Below are 13,347 nucleotides of genomic sequence, written 5' to 3'. Positions count from 1 at the left end.
ACCTCATTAGGGATGCTCAAACAACATCCGACGGCAACTTTTCACTATAGTTGCTGATATGCTGTACAGTGCTGTCCACAACATTGTCGCTCGACTACAGGTATTGATGACTGACGGGCAACTTGTTGAGCATTTCTTATAAAGAACATCGTCTTTTGCTAAATGGTTCAAATGGCTCTAGGCACTATGGGACTTAACATCTGAGGTCATCAGTCCCCTAGACCAGGGGTCTTCAAACTTTTTAGTCCGCGGGGCACATTGACTCCTCCACGAAATCATAAGGGCCACGATGTACCTAGTGGGATTAAAGCACCCTAGCACTCCATGATCACCGTCATGTAAGGCTAAAGGAACGGTGAAATCGCAAAAATCTAATGTTGTGGGAATAGCTATCTCTGAAACGAACTACGAATTTTATTTAATTACGTAATTTTCATTGGTGGACATACCTGACCGAAATTCTGGCGTATTTTATTCTGGCGAATTTCACCGACAAAAAAGTATGTCACTGCACATTCTGTATGTATTTTACAACGTAATCAAAAGAAAGTGAAACCTCGGTTAAGAAGCATCTTCCATAATGATTGATTACTAAGGCTAGTCGCCGAAGTGGCGTCCATTTGAAAGACTTGCACCAGACTCGTGAGTAGAATAAAATGCAAAGAATTTTTTTACTTAAAATGTTTTCGCCAAACTAGTCTGTTAACCTTTTTTTTTCTTCACTGTCGTACGGAGCATGGCCTGTCTGTTTATTGTGGATAGCCACAAGTTTAACCATGACCTTCCACTTTGTAAAGATAGAGCTCCGACAATGTCGCGGTGTATTGGTTGCGGTAGGCCTGGAAACTCAATAGTTGGCAGTATAGGTAGCACCTCAAATACTTGGCGTGCCGGATACCGGGGATGTCCAGCCAGGTAACGCGGGCCGGTTTGCCGGCCCTCGCGGGCCGGATCCGGCCCGTGGGCCGTAGTTTGGAGACCCCTGCCCTAGACTTAGAACTACTTAAACCTAAGGACATCAAACACATCCATGCCCGAGGCAGGATTCGAACCTGCGACCGTAGCATCCGCATTGCCTCCGGACTGAAGCGTCTAGAACCGCTTGGCCACGAGGCCGGCCTTTCGCTAAAAATCTATTGCTATGCTAATTGTCGCTTTTGTATCATATGAAGCGCCGTCTGTTGTTAGTTCTGTGCACCTTTTCTTAGTTTAAATTTTGAAAAAATGAAATGAGCGTATGGCATTGTTGGCCGGGAGGCCCCATGCGGGGGAGTTCGGCCACCGTATTGCAAGTCCTTTTTAGTTGACGCCACTTCGGCGACTTGCGGGTCAATGATGATGAAAATGATGGACACACAACACCCGGTCCCCTGCCGGGAATCGAACACGGGCCCCCTGCGTCACAAGCGGAAGCGCTACTGCTACGCTACGGAGGCGGACAGTTTAAATAAAAATTCTATTCCATTTCAAGCATGCGTGTCAATGCACCTCTCTACCCACATTGTGTAAAGTATGGAATTTTCAAATGTTTACGGACTTTTAGGTCACGCTGCGCAGCCTGTTAATCCTTTCAGGCACAGGGATGTGAGACAAATGTATTTGTTGAACAATTTTGTAAAAGACTGGTGAGACGTTATACAGTTACATTAGAATGAAAACATTAGCAGACATTACGAATGATACAGAACAGTTTTTCGAAAATAGTGGTGGTACATTATGTGTATCAGCGCTTTTACGTGGCAGTACTGAATGCAAGACCTGTTTGTTTTCTTAAACAGAGAGCTACGTGGTACGCGAAACATCCACTCGGTGACAGGCCCTTCTGAAATTGTCACCGGCAGCGGGCAAAAATGGCCTATCGTAATTCTACTGACCCTGCTTTGGTATGCAACTGACATATAATCACTATAATCTGCATTTCGTCTGATGAACGCTGACCCGGAGGTGTTTCAGAATCTAGTATCGCAGTTGGCTTATCTTTCAGTACTCCCCAGCAGCGACTGATTACAAACAAATTGAAAATAATGTCTCGAATTACGTATATGAAACTCATTTACCATCGCATGTAACTTCAGAGAACAAGACGCACTAACTGTGTAACACTGTTCGATGTTCCACGCACTATGTACCGTAGTGGGGGAATGTTTATGCGTAAGAATTGTTCATGAAATAGTCGTTTTCTGCAGAGTACATTTAAAAACTGAATTTTACGGTGACTCTGAATGTATGTGAGCCACTATTTTGCCTGTAATAACTAGCTGAAACAACAGGACGGAAACAATTACGCCCTCGGTCACGGTGAACGAAATCTAACAACAGTGTGGACACCGTGAGAAGTAGCGATCGCCACAGACGGACCATCTGGAGCACTGCTGACCCCTCTCGATCTTAGTGGGAACTGCCACAGTACTTACAATGGGAGGTTCGACAGTGCTGGATGAGTCAGGACTTCCCATTTAAATTGTCTGACGAGTTCGTTTTTTGTGCCACCACGCATTCCAGCAAAGAGGAATGGTGGTAGACACCCTTAAAGTGTTAAAAAGAGCTGTCACATATTACTACAGGAGGTAGTTTCGGTCAATACTAGAAGAAAAGACTTGAATTTCTTATCAGAGCTGTAATAAGTTTGTGGCGACTTTCTAGTATGCCCGAACTATAGAATAATACGCTGTGGTTCAGAATAACTTTTATTACTTTCACACTCGAAAACACAACGATAAACATAAACAACTTTAAGTCACTATGCCAACAGCGGCAAAGATTATGCTCTAATACGTCAGTGATGCGATCGCGCTAAACTCAAGTGGCAAAGTGTTGCCACAAGTTCCTTTGCAACCCCTAGCAGCCTTTAATGGTAACTGTGAAACACACTGTGCATTAAGAAGCAAATATTGTTGAAAAAAGAGCTTCAAACACAAAGATGAAAATATGCAAGGACACCAAAATAAATGAACAGTAGAATGAAATATTAGGTGAACACTTGCATCAATGCCCGGCCATTAAAATTGCTACACCAAAAAGAAATGCAGATGATAAACGGGTATTCATTGGACAAATATATTATACTAGAACTGACAGGTGATTACATTTTCTCGCAATTTGGGTGCATAGATCCTGAGAAATCAGTACCCAGAACAACCAACTCTGGCCGTAATAACGTCCTTCATACTCCTGAGCATTGAGTCAAACAGAGCTCGGATGGCGTGTACATGTACAGCTGCCCATGCAGCTTCAACACAATACAACAGTTCATAAAGAGTAGTGACTGGCGTATTGTGACGAGCCAGATGCCCGGCCATCACTGACGAGACGTTTTCAATTGGTGAGAGGTCTGGAGATTGTGCTGGCCAGGGCAGCAGTCGGACATTTTCTGTATCCAGAAAGGCCCGTACAGGACCTGCAACATGCGGTCGAGCATTATCCTGCTGAAATGTAACGTCCACTGTTCAAAGTGCCGTCAATGCGAACAAGGGGTGACAGACGTGTAACCAATGCCACCCCATACCATCATGACGGGTGATACTACAGTATGGCGATGACGAATACACGCTTCCAATGTGCGTTCACCACGACGTCGCCAAACACGGATGCGACCATCCTGATGCTGTAAACAGAACCTGTATTCATCTGAAAAAATGACGTTTTGCCATTCTGCACCCAGTGTCGTCGTCGAGTACACTATCGCAGGCGCTCCTGTCTGTGATGCAGCGTCAAGGGTAACCACAGCCACGGTCTCCGAGCTGATTGTCCATGCTGCTGCAAACGTCGTCGACTGTTCGTGCAGATGATTGTCGTCTTGCAAACGTCCCCATCTGTTGACTTCGGGATCGAGACGTGCCTGCACGGTCCGTTACAGCCGTGCAGATAAGATGCCTGTCATCTCGACTGCTAGTGATACGAGGCCGTTGGGATCCAGCACGGCGTTCCGTATTGCCCTCCTGAACCCACCAATTGCATATTCTGCTAACAGTCATTGGATCTCAACCAACGCGAGCAGCAATGCTGCGAAACGATGAACCGCAATGGCGACAGGCTACAATCCGACCTTTACAAACTTGGAAAGGTGACGGGTACGCATTTCTCCTCCTTACACGAGGCATCACAACAACGTTTCACCAAGCAACACCGGTCAACTGCTGTTTGTGTATGAGAAATCGGTTGGAAACTCTCCTCATGTCAGCACGTTGTAGGTGTCGCCACAGGCGCCAACCTTGTGTGAATGCTCTGAAAAGCTAATCATTTGCGTATCACAGCATCTTCTTCCTGTCGGTTAAATTTAGCGTCTGTACCACGTGATCTTCGTGGTGTAGCAATTTTAATGGCCAGTAGTGTGCATTATTGAAGCTCTCAAATTGCAATAAAACACACCAGGATGACACCTGTCGGACATTTCAGTTTTTTTCACGCAAACGTTCCAGTATGTAATAAGGTGTACTTAAATTCCTCAATTATTGCTAAAGTAATGTTCCCCTAATTCTTTTGATCAGTGGCTTGCCCCACCCTCTTAATTTTCATCCCAGTCTCAATAAAGCCACTTTGCACACCAGTCTGTCCCGCTCATCCACTTGTTTGTTTACCCGCTTTCAAACTTGCTGTTGCAGTTCATCTGCTGTGCATGCAAACATCGCAGCGCGGGACGGACATCTTTATTCAGGCTGCGGACACAATTCTGCATTCACAGCACACTTGCCTCTAGGCCACGCCTCACAGCAGGTGGCATCGTCTTACCTCGCACAACAGCTGCCTGCGTCCTTGGACCTTGCAACACGCATAACTGTGCTTCTTGTTACGATGTCTTTTTTGACATTATGAGTCATCAGAACTCAGACTAGTTTCATGCAGCCTGCTATGACAGTCTTCTGTACAAACTTACGACAGTCTTCTGTACAAACTTACGACTACGACAGACTTCTGTACAAACTTCAACTCTCAGTAGCACTTACACTTAACATCTCTGGTTCTTTGTTGAACGTATTGCTGCTGTTGGTCGTGACTCAGGTTTGAGGAGAGGGAGCATCTAAAGTAATGCCTCCTATGGAACCAACCACGATGGAATATGGTGGCCGTTCTATCTGCACCTCTAGTGATGTACACTCGAATGCCTAGAGACGCCTCGGACAGCAGAGGAATGCCAACCTGCCTGTCGCCTGCCAGCTGTGATGGTCCGGGGTGCCATTTCTTTTCCAGCAGGACCCCTTTGGTTGTCACCCGCAGCACCCTTACAGCACAGTGGTACTTTGACGATATTCTACTCCCCGTTTTGTTGCCCTGGCGACGGCCTTGCCGCAGTGGATACACCGGTTCCCGTGAGATCACCGTTGTTAAGCGATGTCGGGCGTGGCCGGCACTTGGATGGGTCACCATCCAGGCCGCCATGTGCTGTTGCCATTTTTCGGGGTGCACTCAGCCTCGTGATGCCAATTGAGGAGCTACTCGACCGAATAGCAGCGGCTTCAGTCAAGAATACCATCATAACGACCAGGAGAGTGGTGTGCTGACCCCACGCCCCTCCTCTCCGCGTCCTCCACTGCAGATGGCGCGGCGGTCGGATGCCGCGGCGGTCGGATGGTACCGATGGGCCACTTGTGGCATGTAGACGGAGTGGTGGTTTTGTTGCCCTCCATGGTAACCCATCCTGGGGTTACATTTCAGCAAGATAATGCCCGCCCGCACAAGGCGAGAGTTTCTGCAGTTTGCCTTCGTGCTTGCCACCCACTACCTTCGCCAGCAGTGTCACCGCATCATTCCCCAAATGAGAATTGTAGAGTATTGTGGGTACGGCCCTCCAACCAGCTCGGGATTTGGACGGTCTAAATCTCGCGGTAGCGTTCTCGCTTCCCGAGCACGGGTCCCGGGTTCGAGTCCCGGCGGGGTCATTGATTTTCACCTGCCTCGAGATGATTGGGTGTTGTGTCGTCTTCATCATCATTCATCCCCACTACGGTCGGAGGAAGGCAATGGCAAACCACCTGCACTAGGACCTTGCCTAGAACGGCGGTGCGGGTCTCCCGCATCGTCCCCTACGCTCTGTTACGGAGTATGGGACTACTTCATCATCATTTCTCCAACTGGACGGAACTGGAGCGATAGCCCTCAGGAGCACCTCCCACGACTGTATCCATCAATGGCAAGTCTACTAACTGCTTGCGTAAGGGCCAGAGGTGGGCCAAGGCGTTACTGAATTGCTCACGCTCATAAGCCAACTGTAATTCTGTATCTATTTTGTTACGTTGTTATCTGGATCATTACAAAACGGTTCAAACGGCTCTGAGCACTATGGGACTTAACTTCTAAGGTCATCAGTCCCCTAGAACTTATAACTATTTAAACCTAACTAACCTAAGGACATCACACATCCATGCCCGAGGCAAGATTCGAACCTGCGACCGTAGCGGTCGCGCGGTTCCAGACTGTAGCGCCTAGAACCGCTCGGCCACCCTGGCCGCCGGATCATTACCACTCTTGTTATTGTGGAACGAGGACGCTGTAAATTCTTGTACAATTTTTAAAAATTTGTTATTTTACTTATGTTAAATTATCTCAAACCTTTAGCGCTTATAAAGCCACCAATTAATCATGTACGACATATTTTATACTGTCGTTTGGATACTTCTGGCTATACCACTTGACACATTTCTAAGAACTGTAGCACGCAAGTATTCGTTTTTCTCTGGACGCTGTGTGGCGCCACTAAGGGTACACTATCGCCACCCACCGGTAGAATTTTGTTTCGTGTTGTTGTTATCACTGTGGAACCGTCAGTCTGCCTCTGACGGTTATGTATGTAACATATAACGTCAGTTCATCTGTATAGCTCTGTGTACCTGATGTATGCCTTTTACTTGTTACTTACGAATGTTTGATGCTCCATGTCTTCCTCTTGCTCTTATTACGTGACAATTTATCGCCTGCTTCACATATATCTGAAGGTGGTTACCCCGAAACGCATTATGTTAAAGTCATTGATCTACCATTTCATTACGTTTTACGAGTACTAAGTGACCTACTTAACTTTTTTGCAGCACTGTTCCAATTCTTAGCAGACCCAGAACAGAAACTTCGAAAATGCTGGGCATGTGGATCAAATCGAATTACTTTCCCTGTCTCACACAATCGACGACAAGTTGGCCTACGAGACGTGAGTCGGGAGGGGTGGGGAGGGGAGGGGGGCAAAGAAGTATGTGAAATGTGTGTGTAGGGAGTGCCTAACCGTGTCTGCCGCTGTTCTTTCAGTAGAAAATGAACGGAAGTAGCTACTTGCCAGCCCCATCTAGTGAACTTCACGACTTCTTAAACGCAATTCATTTGCAATCTAGCGAATTACCTCAGACACGGAAAAGGGTCCAGGTTTACTTGGACGATTGCACAAAAAACAGGTATGTGCGAGTAGTACTCGAGCATCGAGGTTCCGTACAAACTTATCTATGTGTTTAGATAGATCATTCAACTCGGGAAGCCGGCCGGTGTGGCCGAGCGGTTCTAGGGCCTTAAGTCCGGAACCACGCAACCGCTACGGTCGCAGGTTCGAATCCAGCCTCGGGCATGGATGTGTGTGATGTCCTTAGGTTAGCTAGGTTTAAGTAGTTCTAAGTTCTAGGGGACTGATGACCTCAGATGTTAAGTCCCATAGTGCTCAGAGCCATTTGAACCATTTTTGAACCAACTCGGGAATCTAAAATTTCGCCTGTTTTTGCCTGTTACCGATATCGATACTGGGAAGATATCAAAATAGGTCACTAACTCGCCGTATTTTTTGATTGCATTCAGGAACAAGATTAAATGTTTTAAACCGAAAAGAGACAGTGGACCTTTGTATGTGAACTTCGCATGTCTACCGGTTCCTGAGAAAAGTGGCTCTTAACAGGCAGACGCACGGAGAGTCGGTCAGGTAACAAATAACAAATCGTTTTTAGTGTGTGACAATTACAAATTAAAAATTTATGGATTTTAACTTTACTTTTAGTGTGAAACCTTGCTGTCTGCCAAATTTCATGATTCTGCGCCAACGGCAAGTACCCGATAAGTTATGATGATTGAAGTAATTTCTTAGACTTTCCCGGCGATTTGATGACATCTCGTGGAAATCGGGTTTTCTGCCGGATATCATCGTCTTCCAAACACGATATTTCGACGTCATTACTTGACGTCTTCATCAGGTGTTCCCTGGAAGACGCTGATATCCAGCAGAAAACCCGATTTCCACATGTCTTATGATGACTGAGTTTGCTAGTGTCAAAATATGTGACGTAAACGACCGTATCTTTAGATTGAATAGACATAGAACTCTAAATTTCTTTACACCGCCAATAGAACGTAGATCTTAATATCTGACTTAAATTTGAAATTGACATCTATCGGTTACTGAGAGAATGGAGGTTCAACAGACGGGCAGACAGTCCGATCTCAAATGACAAATTTTTTGAATGAAATAATTACAAATTAATAATGTTTCTCTTCAGTTGTGCCGTAAACTCTTGCTTTTTGCCAAATTTCATGATTCTAGGTCAACGGTAAGTACGTTGTGATGAGTGGGGTTAACGAGCATCAAAATGTGTGACAGAAGGCAGATACTTTTGACTGCATTGACTTTTTTTACACATCCAAGGGACCACAGACGTTAGTACGTGAGATAAGTTTCAACATCATCTACATCTACATCTATAATCCGCAAGCCACCCAACGGTGTGAGGCGGAGGGCACTTTACGTGCCACTGTCATTACCTCCCTTTCCTGTTCCAGCCGCGTATGGTTCGCGGGAAGAATGACTGCCGGAAAGCCTCCGTGCGCGCTCGAATCTATCTAATTTTACATTCGTGATCTCCTCGGGAGGTATAAGTAGGGGGTAGCAATATATTCGATACCTCATCCAGAAACGCACCCTCTCGAAACCTGGACAGCAAGCTACACCGCGATGCAGAGCGCCTCTCTTGCAGAGTCTGCCACTTGAGTTTGCTAATCATCTCCGTAACGCTATCACGCCTACGAAATAGCCCTGTGACGAAACGCGCCGCTCTTCTTTGGATCTTCTCTATCTCCTCTGTCAACCTGACCTGGTACGGATCCCACACTGATGAGCAATACTCAAGTATAGGTCGAGCGAGGGTTTTGTAAGCCACCTCCTTTCTTGATGGCCTACATTTTCTAAGGACTCTCCCAATGAATCTCAACCTGGCACCCTCCTTAACAACAATTAATTTTATATGATCATTCCACTTCAAATCGTTCCGCACGCATACTCCCAGATATTTTACAGAAGTAACTGCTACCAGTGTTTGTTCCGCTATCATATAATTATACAATAAAGGATCCTTCTTTCTATGTATTCGCAATACATTACATTTGTCTATGTTAGGATCAGTTGCCACTCCCTGCACCAAGTGCCTATCCGCTGCAGGTCTTCCTGCATTTCGCTACAATTTTCTAACGCTGCAACTTCTCTGTATACTATAAGATCATCCGCGAAAAGCCGCATGGAACTTCCGACGCTATCTACTAGGTCATTTATATATATTGTGAAAAGCAATGGTCCAATAACACTCCCCTGTGCCACGCCAGAGGTTAAAAAATGGCTCTGAGCACTATGCGACTCAACTGCTGAGGTCATCAGTCGCCTAGAACTTAGAACTAATTAAACCTAACTAACCTAAGGACATCACACACATCCATGCCCGAGGCAGGATTCGAACCTGCGACCGTAGCGATCGCTCGGCTCCAGACTGTAGCGCCCAGAACCGCACGGCCACTCCGGCCGGCGCCAGAGGTTACTTTAACGTCTGTAGACGTCTCTCCATTGAGAACAACATGCTGTGTTCTGTTTGCTAAAAACTCTTCAATCCAGCCACACAGCAGGTCTGATATTCCGTAGGCTCTTACTTTGTTTATAGGGGGGCAGTGCGGAACTGTATCGAACGCCTTCCGGAAGTCAAGGAAAATGGCATCTACCTGGGAGCCTGTATCTAATATCTAATCGTCTACCCGTTCCTGAGAGAAAGAGGTCTTAAACGGACGGACATATCACATAACAAATCTCAAATTTTTTCGTGTCGAATAATTACAAATCGTCATTTTTCGGATTTTTTTCCTTTATGTTTACCGTTTATCCTTTTTCTTGTCAAATATCATGATCCTAGACCAGAGGTAAGTAACCTATACGTTTTGATGAATGAGACTGCAAAAGTATAAGGCTTTCAATTTCATCAATTGAGGTACGGAACGTAAAAACACATGCACGCCTCTGGACAATCTTGAAAATATGACAGATTAGGGGAAAGTCGGACGTATGGCAGCCTTGTATGATAAAGTTCAGGCACCATCTCCCCTTTCCTTGCCAGCGAAATACTGGCAGTGAAAATGGCATCCATCACAACGATTCGAACCGGCTTACCCCCGAGTCGGGCTGCCCCCCGGAGTCTGGTACACAAGAGAAGTAGTGAAAAGGCACCGCAGTTACGTTCGTCGGCACTGACCTGTCTGAAGAAATTGGGGACGTCGTCGGCGTCCTGAAACGTCGTGTCGGCGGGGTCGACGACGTAGAACATGGCGGCGGCGCCCTTGAGCACCCCCGCCGGCGGCTCGCCCGGTAGGAAGAGGGGTGGCGCGTAAGATGTGTTCATGGCGGCGTCGCGACGCTGAATGCCGGCGCGCGCGCGGCACAGACGCTTATAGCCGGCCGGCGCCTCCTATCACGTAACAGGCGCCGGGCCAGGGGAGGGAAGGGGCCGGGAGGGGCGGGCGCCGTGGAGGGGAGGCCGCGCCCACCCGCACCTGTTGCTGTCGCGCCCTCCCCACCACGCAGCCACCTGTTGCTGCCGCACGGACCCCATTCAACTCACCGTTGGACCGCAGTCAACAGCGGCATGGACCGTATACTTGAACTATCTCCTGGAAAGTATCTGAACACCACTACGTAATGCGGAACCGAACATTCAGGGCCTTCCACAAGTACCAATTTATCGTGACGAATTTATCGCCGCCCGATAAATTGGGCGTGTGTAGGGGCTTCCTGCCTAATTTTTCTTCTTTGGCTTGTCGGTCGGAGCTGGCCATCGCGCGGCCAACTTATCGCCCCCGCCCCCCTCTCCGCCAATCAACGCGCAAATTATAGCGCTGCCTGACCAACTTCCCGGCTGACGATTGAAGATTGCAGTCTGCTCGCGCGTAAATACAAAGGGTAGTAGGAAAGTTTTGCAATACGAAGCAACAATAGTCGTAGGAGGCTGATTGTTGCTGTGTTTTGGGAATGTCTCATATTAGCATTGTAGCCTCTGTGCTAAGTGTGTGGGCGTAATCTTTCATTATCAGGGTTCGTTTGACGTGCTTGCTACGGTATCGTGCTTATGGAATATCTTGCTTATTGAATATCGTCTCAGTTGTGTGACTAGATTTGCGATTTCCTGTCAGAGAGGTCACAGTTACTAGTAACTGACGGAAAGTCATCGAGTAAAACAGAAGTGATTTCTGGCGTTCCCCAAGGTAGTGTTATAGGCCCTTTGCTGTTCCTTATTTACATAAACGATTTGGGAGACAACCTGAGCAGCCATCTTCGGTTGTATGCAGATGACGCTGTCGTTTATCGATTAATAAAGTCATCAGAAGAACAAAAACTGCAAAACAGCTTAGAAAAGATGTCTGAATGGTGCGAAAAGTGGCAGTTGACCCTAAATAACGAAAAGTGTGAGGTCATCCATATGAGTGCTAAAAGGAACTCTTACTTCGGTTACACGATATACCAGTCTAATCTAAAGTCCATAAATTCAACTGAATACCTAGGTTTTACAATTACAAACAACTTAAATTGGAAGGAACACGTAGAAAAGGTTGTGGGGAAGGCTAACCAAAGAGTGCGTTTTATTGGCAGGACACTTAGAAAATGTAACAGACCTACTAAGGAGACTGCCTACTCTACGTTTGTCCGTCCTCTTTTAGAATACTGCTGCGCGTTGTGGGATCCTTACCAGATAGGACTGACGGAATACATCGAAAACGTTCAAAGAAAGGCAGCACGTTTTGTATCATCGCGAAATATGGGAGACAGTGTCACAGAAATGATACAGGATTTGGGCTTGAAACCATAAAAAGAAAGGCGTTTTTCGTTGCGACGGAATCCTCTCACGAAATTCCAATCACCAAGTCTCTCCTCCGAATGCGAAAATATTTTGTTGGCACCGACCTACATAGGGATGAACGATCACCACGATAAAATAAGGCAAATCAGAGCTTGTACGGAAAGCTATAGGTGACAATTCTTTCCGCGCGTTGTACGAGATTGGAATAACAGAGAAATGTGGTTCGATGAACCCTCTGCCAGGCACTTGAATGTGATTTGCAGAGTATCCATGTAGATGTAGATGTCACGAAGCGAGCCTTGGGCAGTTTTGTTGTACAAAATCGCGAGTGGATTAGGCAGACTAGTGCTTTGAAGAAAGGATTCTTGCACTCGGTGATGTATGTCGACATCGTGCAAGTAAATTCAGGTGGAACAGAGAATTCCAAAGAGAAAATTTCACTCTACAGGACACTGAGAGAACGGGAAGGCCACAAACATTAGTTACGCAGGAAAACATTGATGCTGTGAGGAAAACGCTAGACGAAGGCAGGCGAGAGTGACCTACGAGGTGCGACAATGAAGTAATGAGACTGATGTGAAAAAAATGTTGCTTACTGTTTTAGTCAAGTTTAGTGTTGTCTCCTTCAAAGTAGTTCCCTTTTTCCAGCGCTTCTGCCATTGATGGTAACATTTCTGGAATTGATCTTCTGTAATATCCTCCAAGATTCTCGTCACAGCTTTTTGGACGTCTTGTGTTATTTGAAAATGGTGTCTCTTGACCGCCGTTTTGACTGTTGGGAATAGAAAAAAGTCGCACAGACCGATATCTGGTGAATAAGGTGGCTGTGGTAGTACTGAAATTTGTTTTGGGGTTAAAAATCGATGTACTGAGAGAGCAGTATGGGATGACGCATAATCGTGATGCAGAATTCAGTTATCAGTAATGTTGGCACGGACACGAAGAACTCTTACGAAGTCTTTCTGAAGTCTCATTGTAGTAATATTGGTTAAGTGTGTGTCCAGGAGGCACTCACTGTTTATGAACAATTCCTTTGGAATCAGAGAAGCACAAAAGCATGCATTTTACTTTTGACTTTGACATGTGAGCTTTCTTTGGTCTGGGTGATCCCTTTGAGCAACATTGCGAACTTTGGCGTTTTGTCTCTGGATCCCGCTGTAAAAACCAACTTTCATCACCAGTGATAGCACGGCTCAACAATTCTGGATTGATTTCCGTTTGCTGTAACAGATCGGCTGCCACATTTTTCCGTGTTTCTCGTTCTTGTGGTGTGAGATTTTTG

At 46.3% G+C, this 13,347-nt stretch overlaps 1 protein-coding gene across 1 annotated transcript in view; it reads right to left on the bottom strand.

Moving 5' to 3' along the window:
- The window catches only part of LOC126109600 (alkylglycerol monooxygenase-like), a 202,645-nt gene extending 192,020 nt beyond the window's left edge, over positions 1-10,625 (bottom strand). The window contains exon 1 of the mRNA XM_049914642.1: positions 10,467-10,625. Within this exon, the coding sequence (XP_049770599.1) occupies positions 10,467-10,613 (147 nt within the window). The 5' untranslated portion in view covers positions 10,614-10,625. The remainder of the gene's footprint in view (positions 1-10,466) is intronic.
- Between the last annotated feature and the right edge of the window lie 2,722 nt (positions 10,626-13,347).

The sequence above is a fragment of the Schistocerca cancellata genome, chromosome 12, assembly GCF_023864275.1.
Source record: "Schistocerca cancellata isolate TAMUIC-IGC-003103 chromosome 12, iqSchCanc2.1, whole genome shotgun sequence".
NCBI classification, from domain to species: domain Eukaryota; kingdom Metazoa; phylum Arthropoda; class Insecta; order Orthoptera; family Acrididae; genus Schistocerca; species Schistocerca cancellata.
Note: the sequence above shows the minus strand (reverse complement) of the source record. Positions and strands in the feature narration are given on the sequence as shown.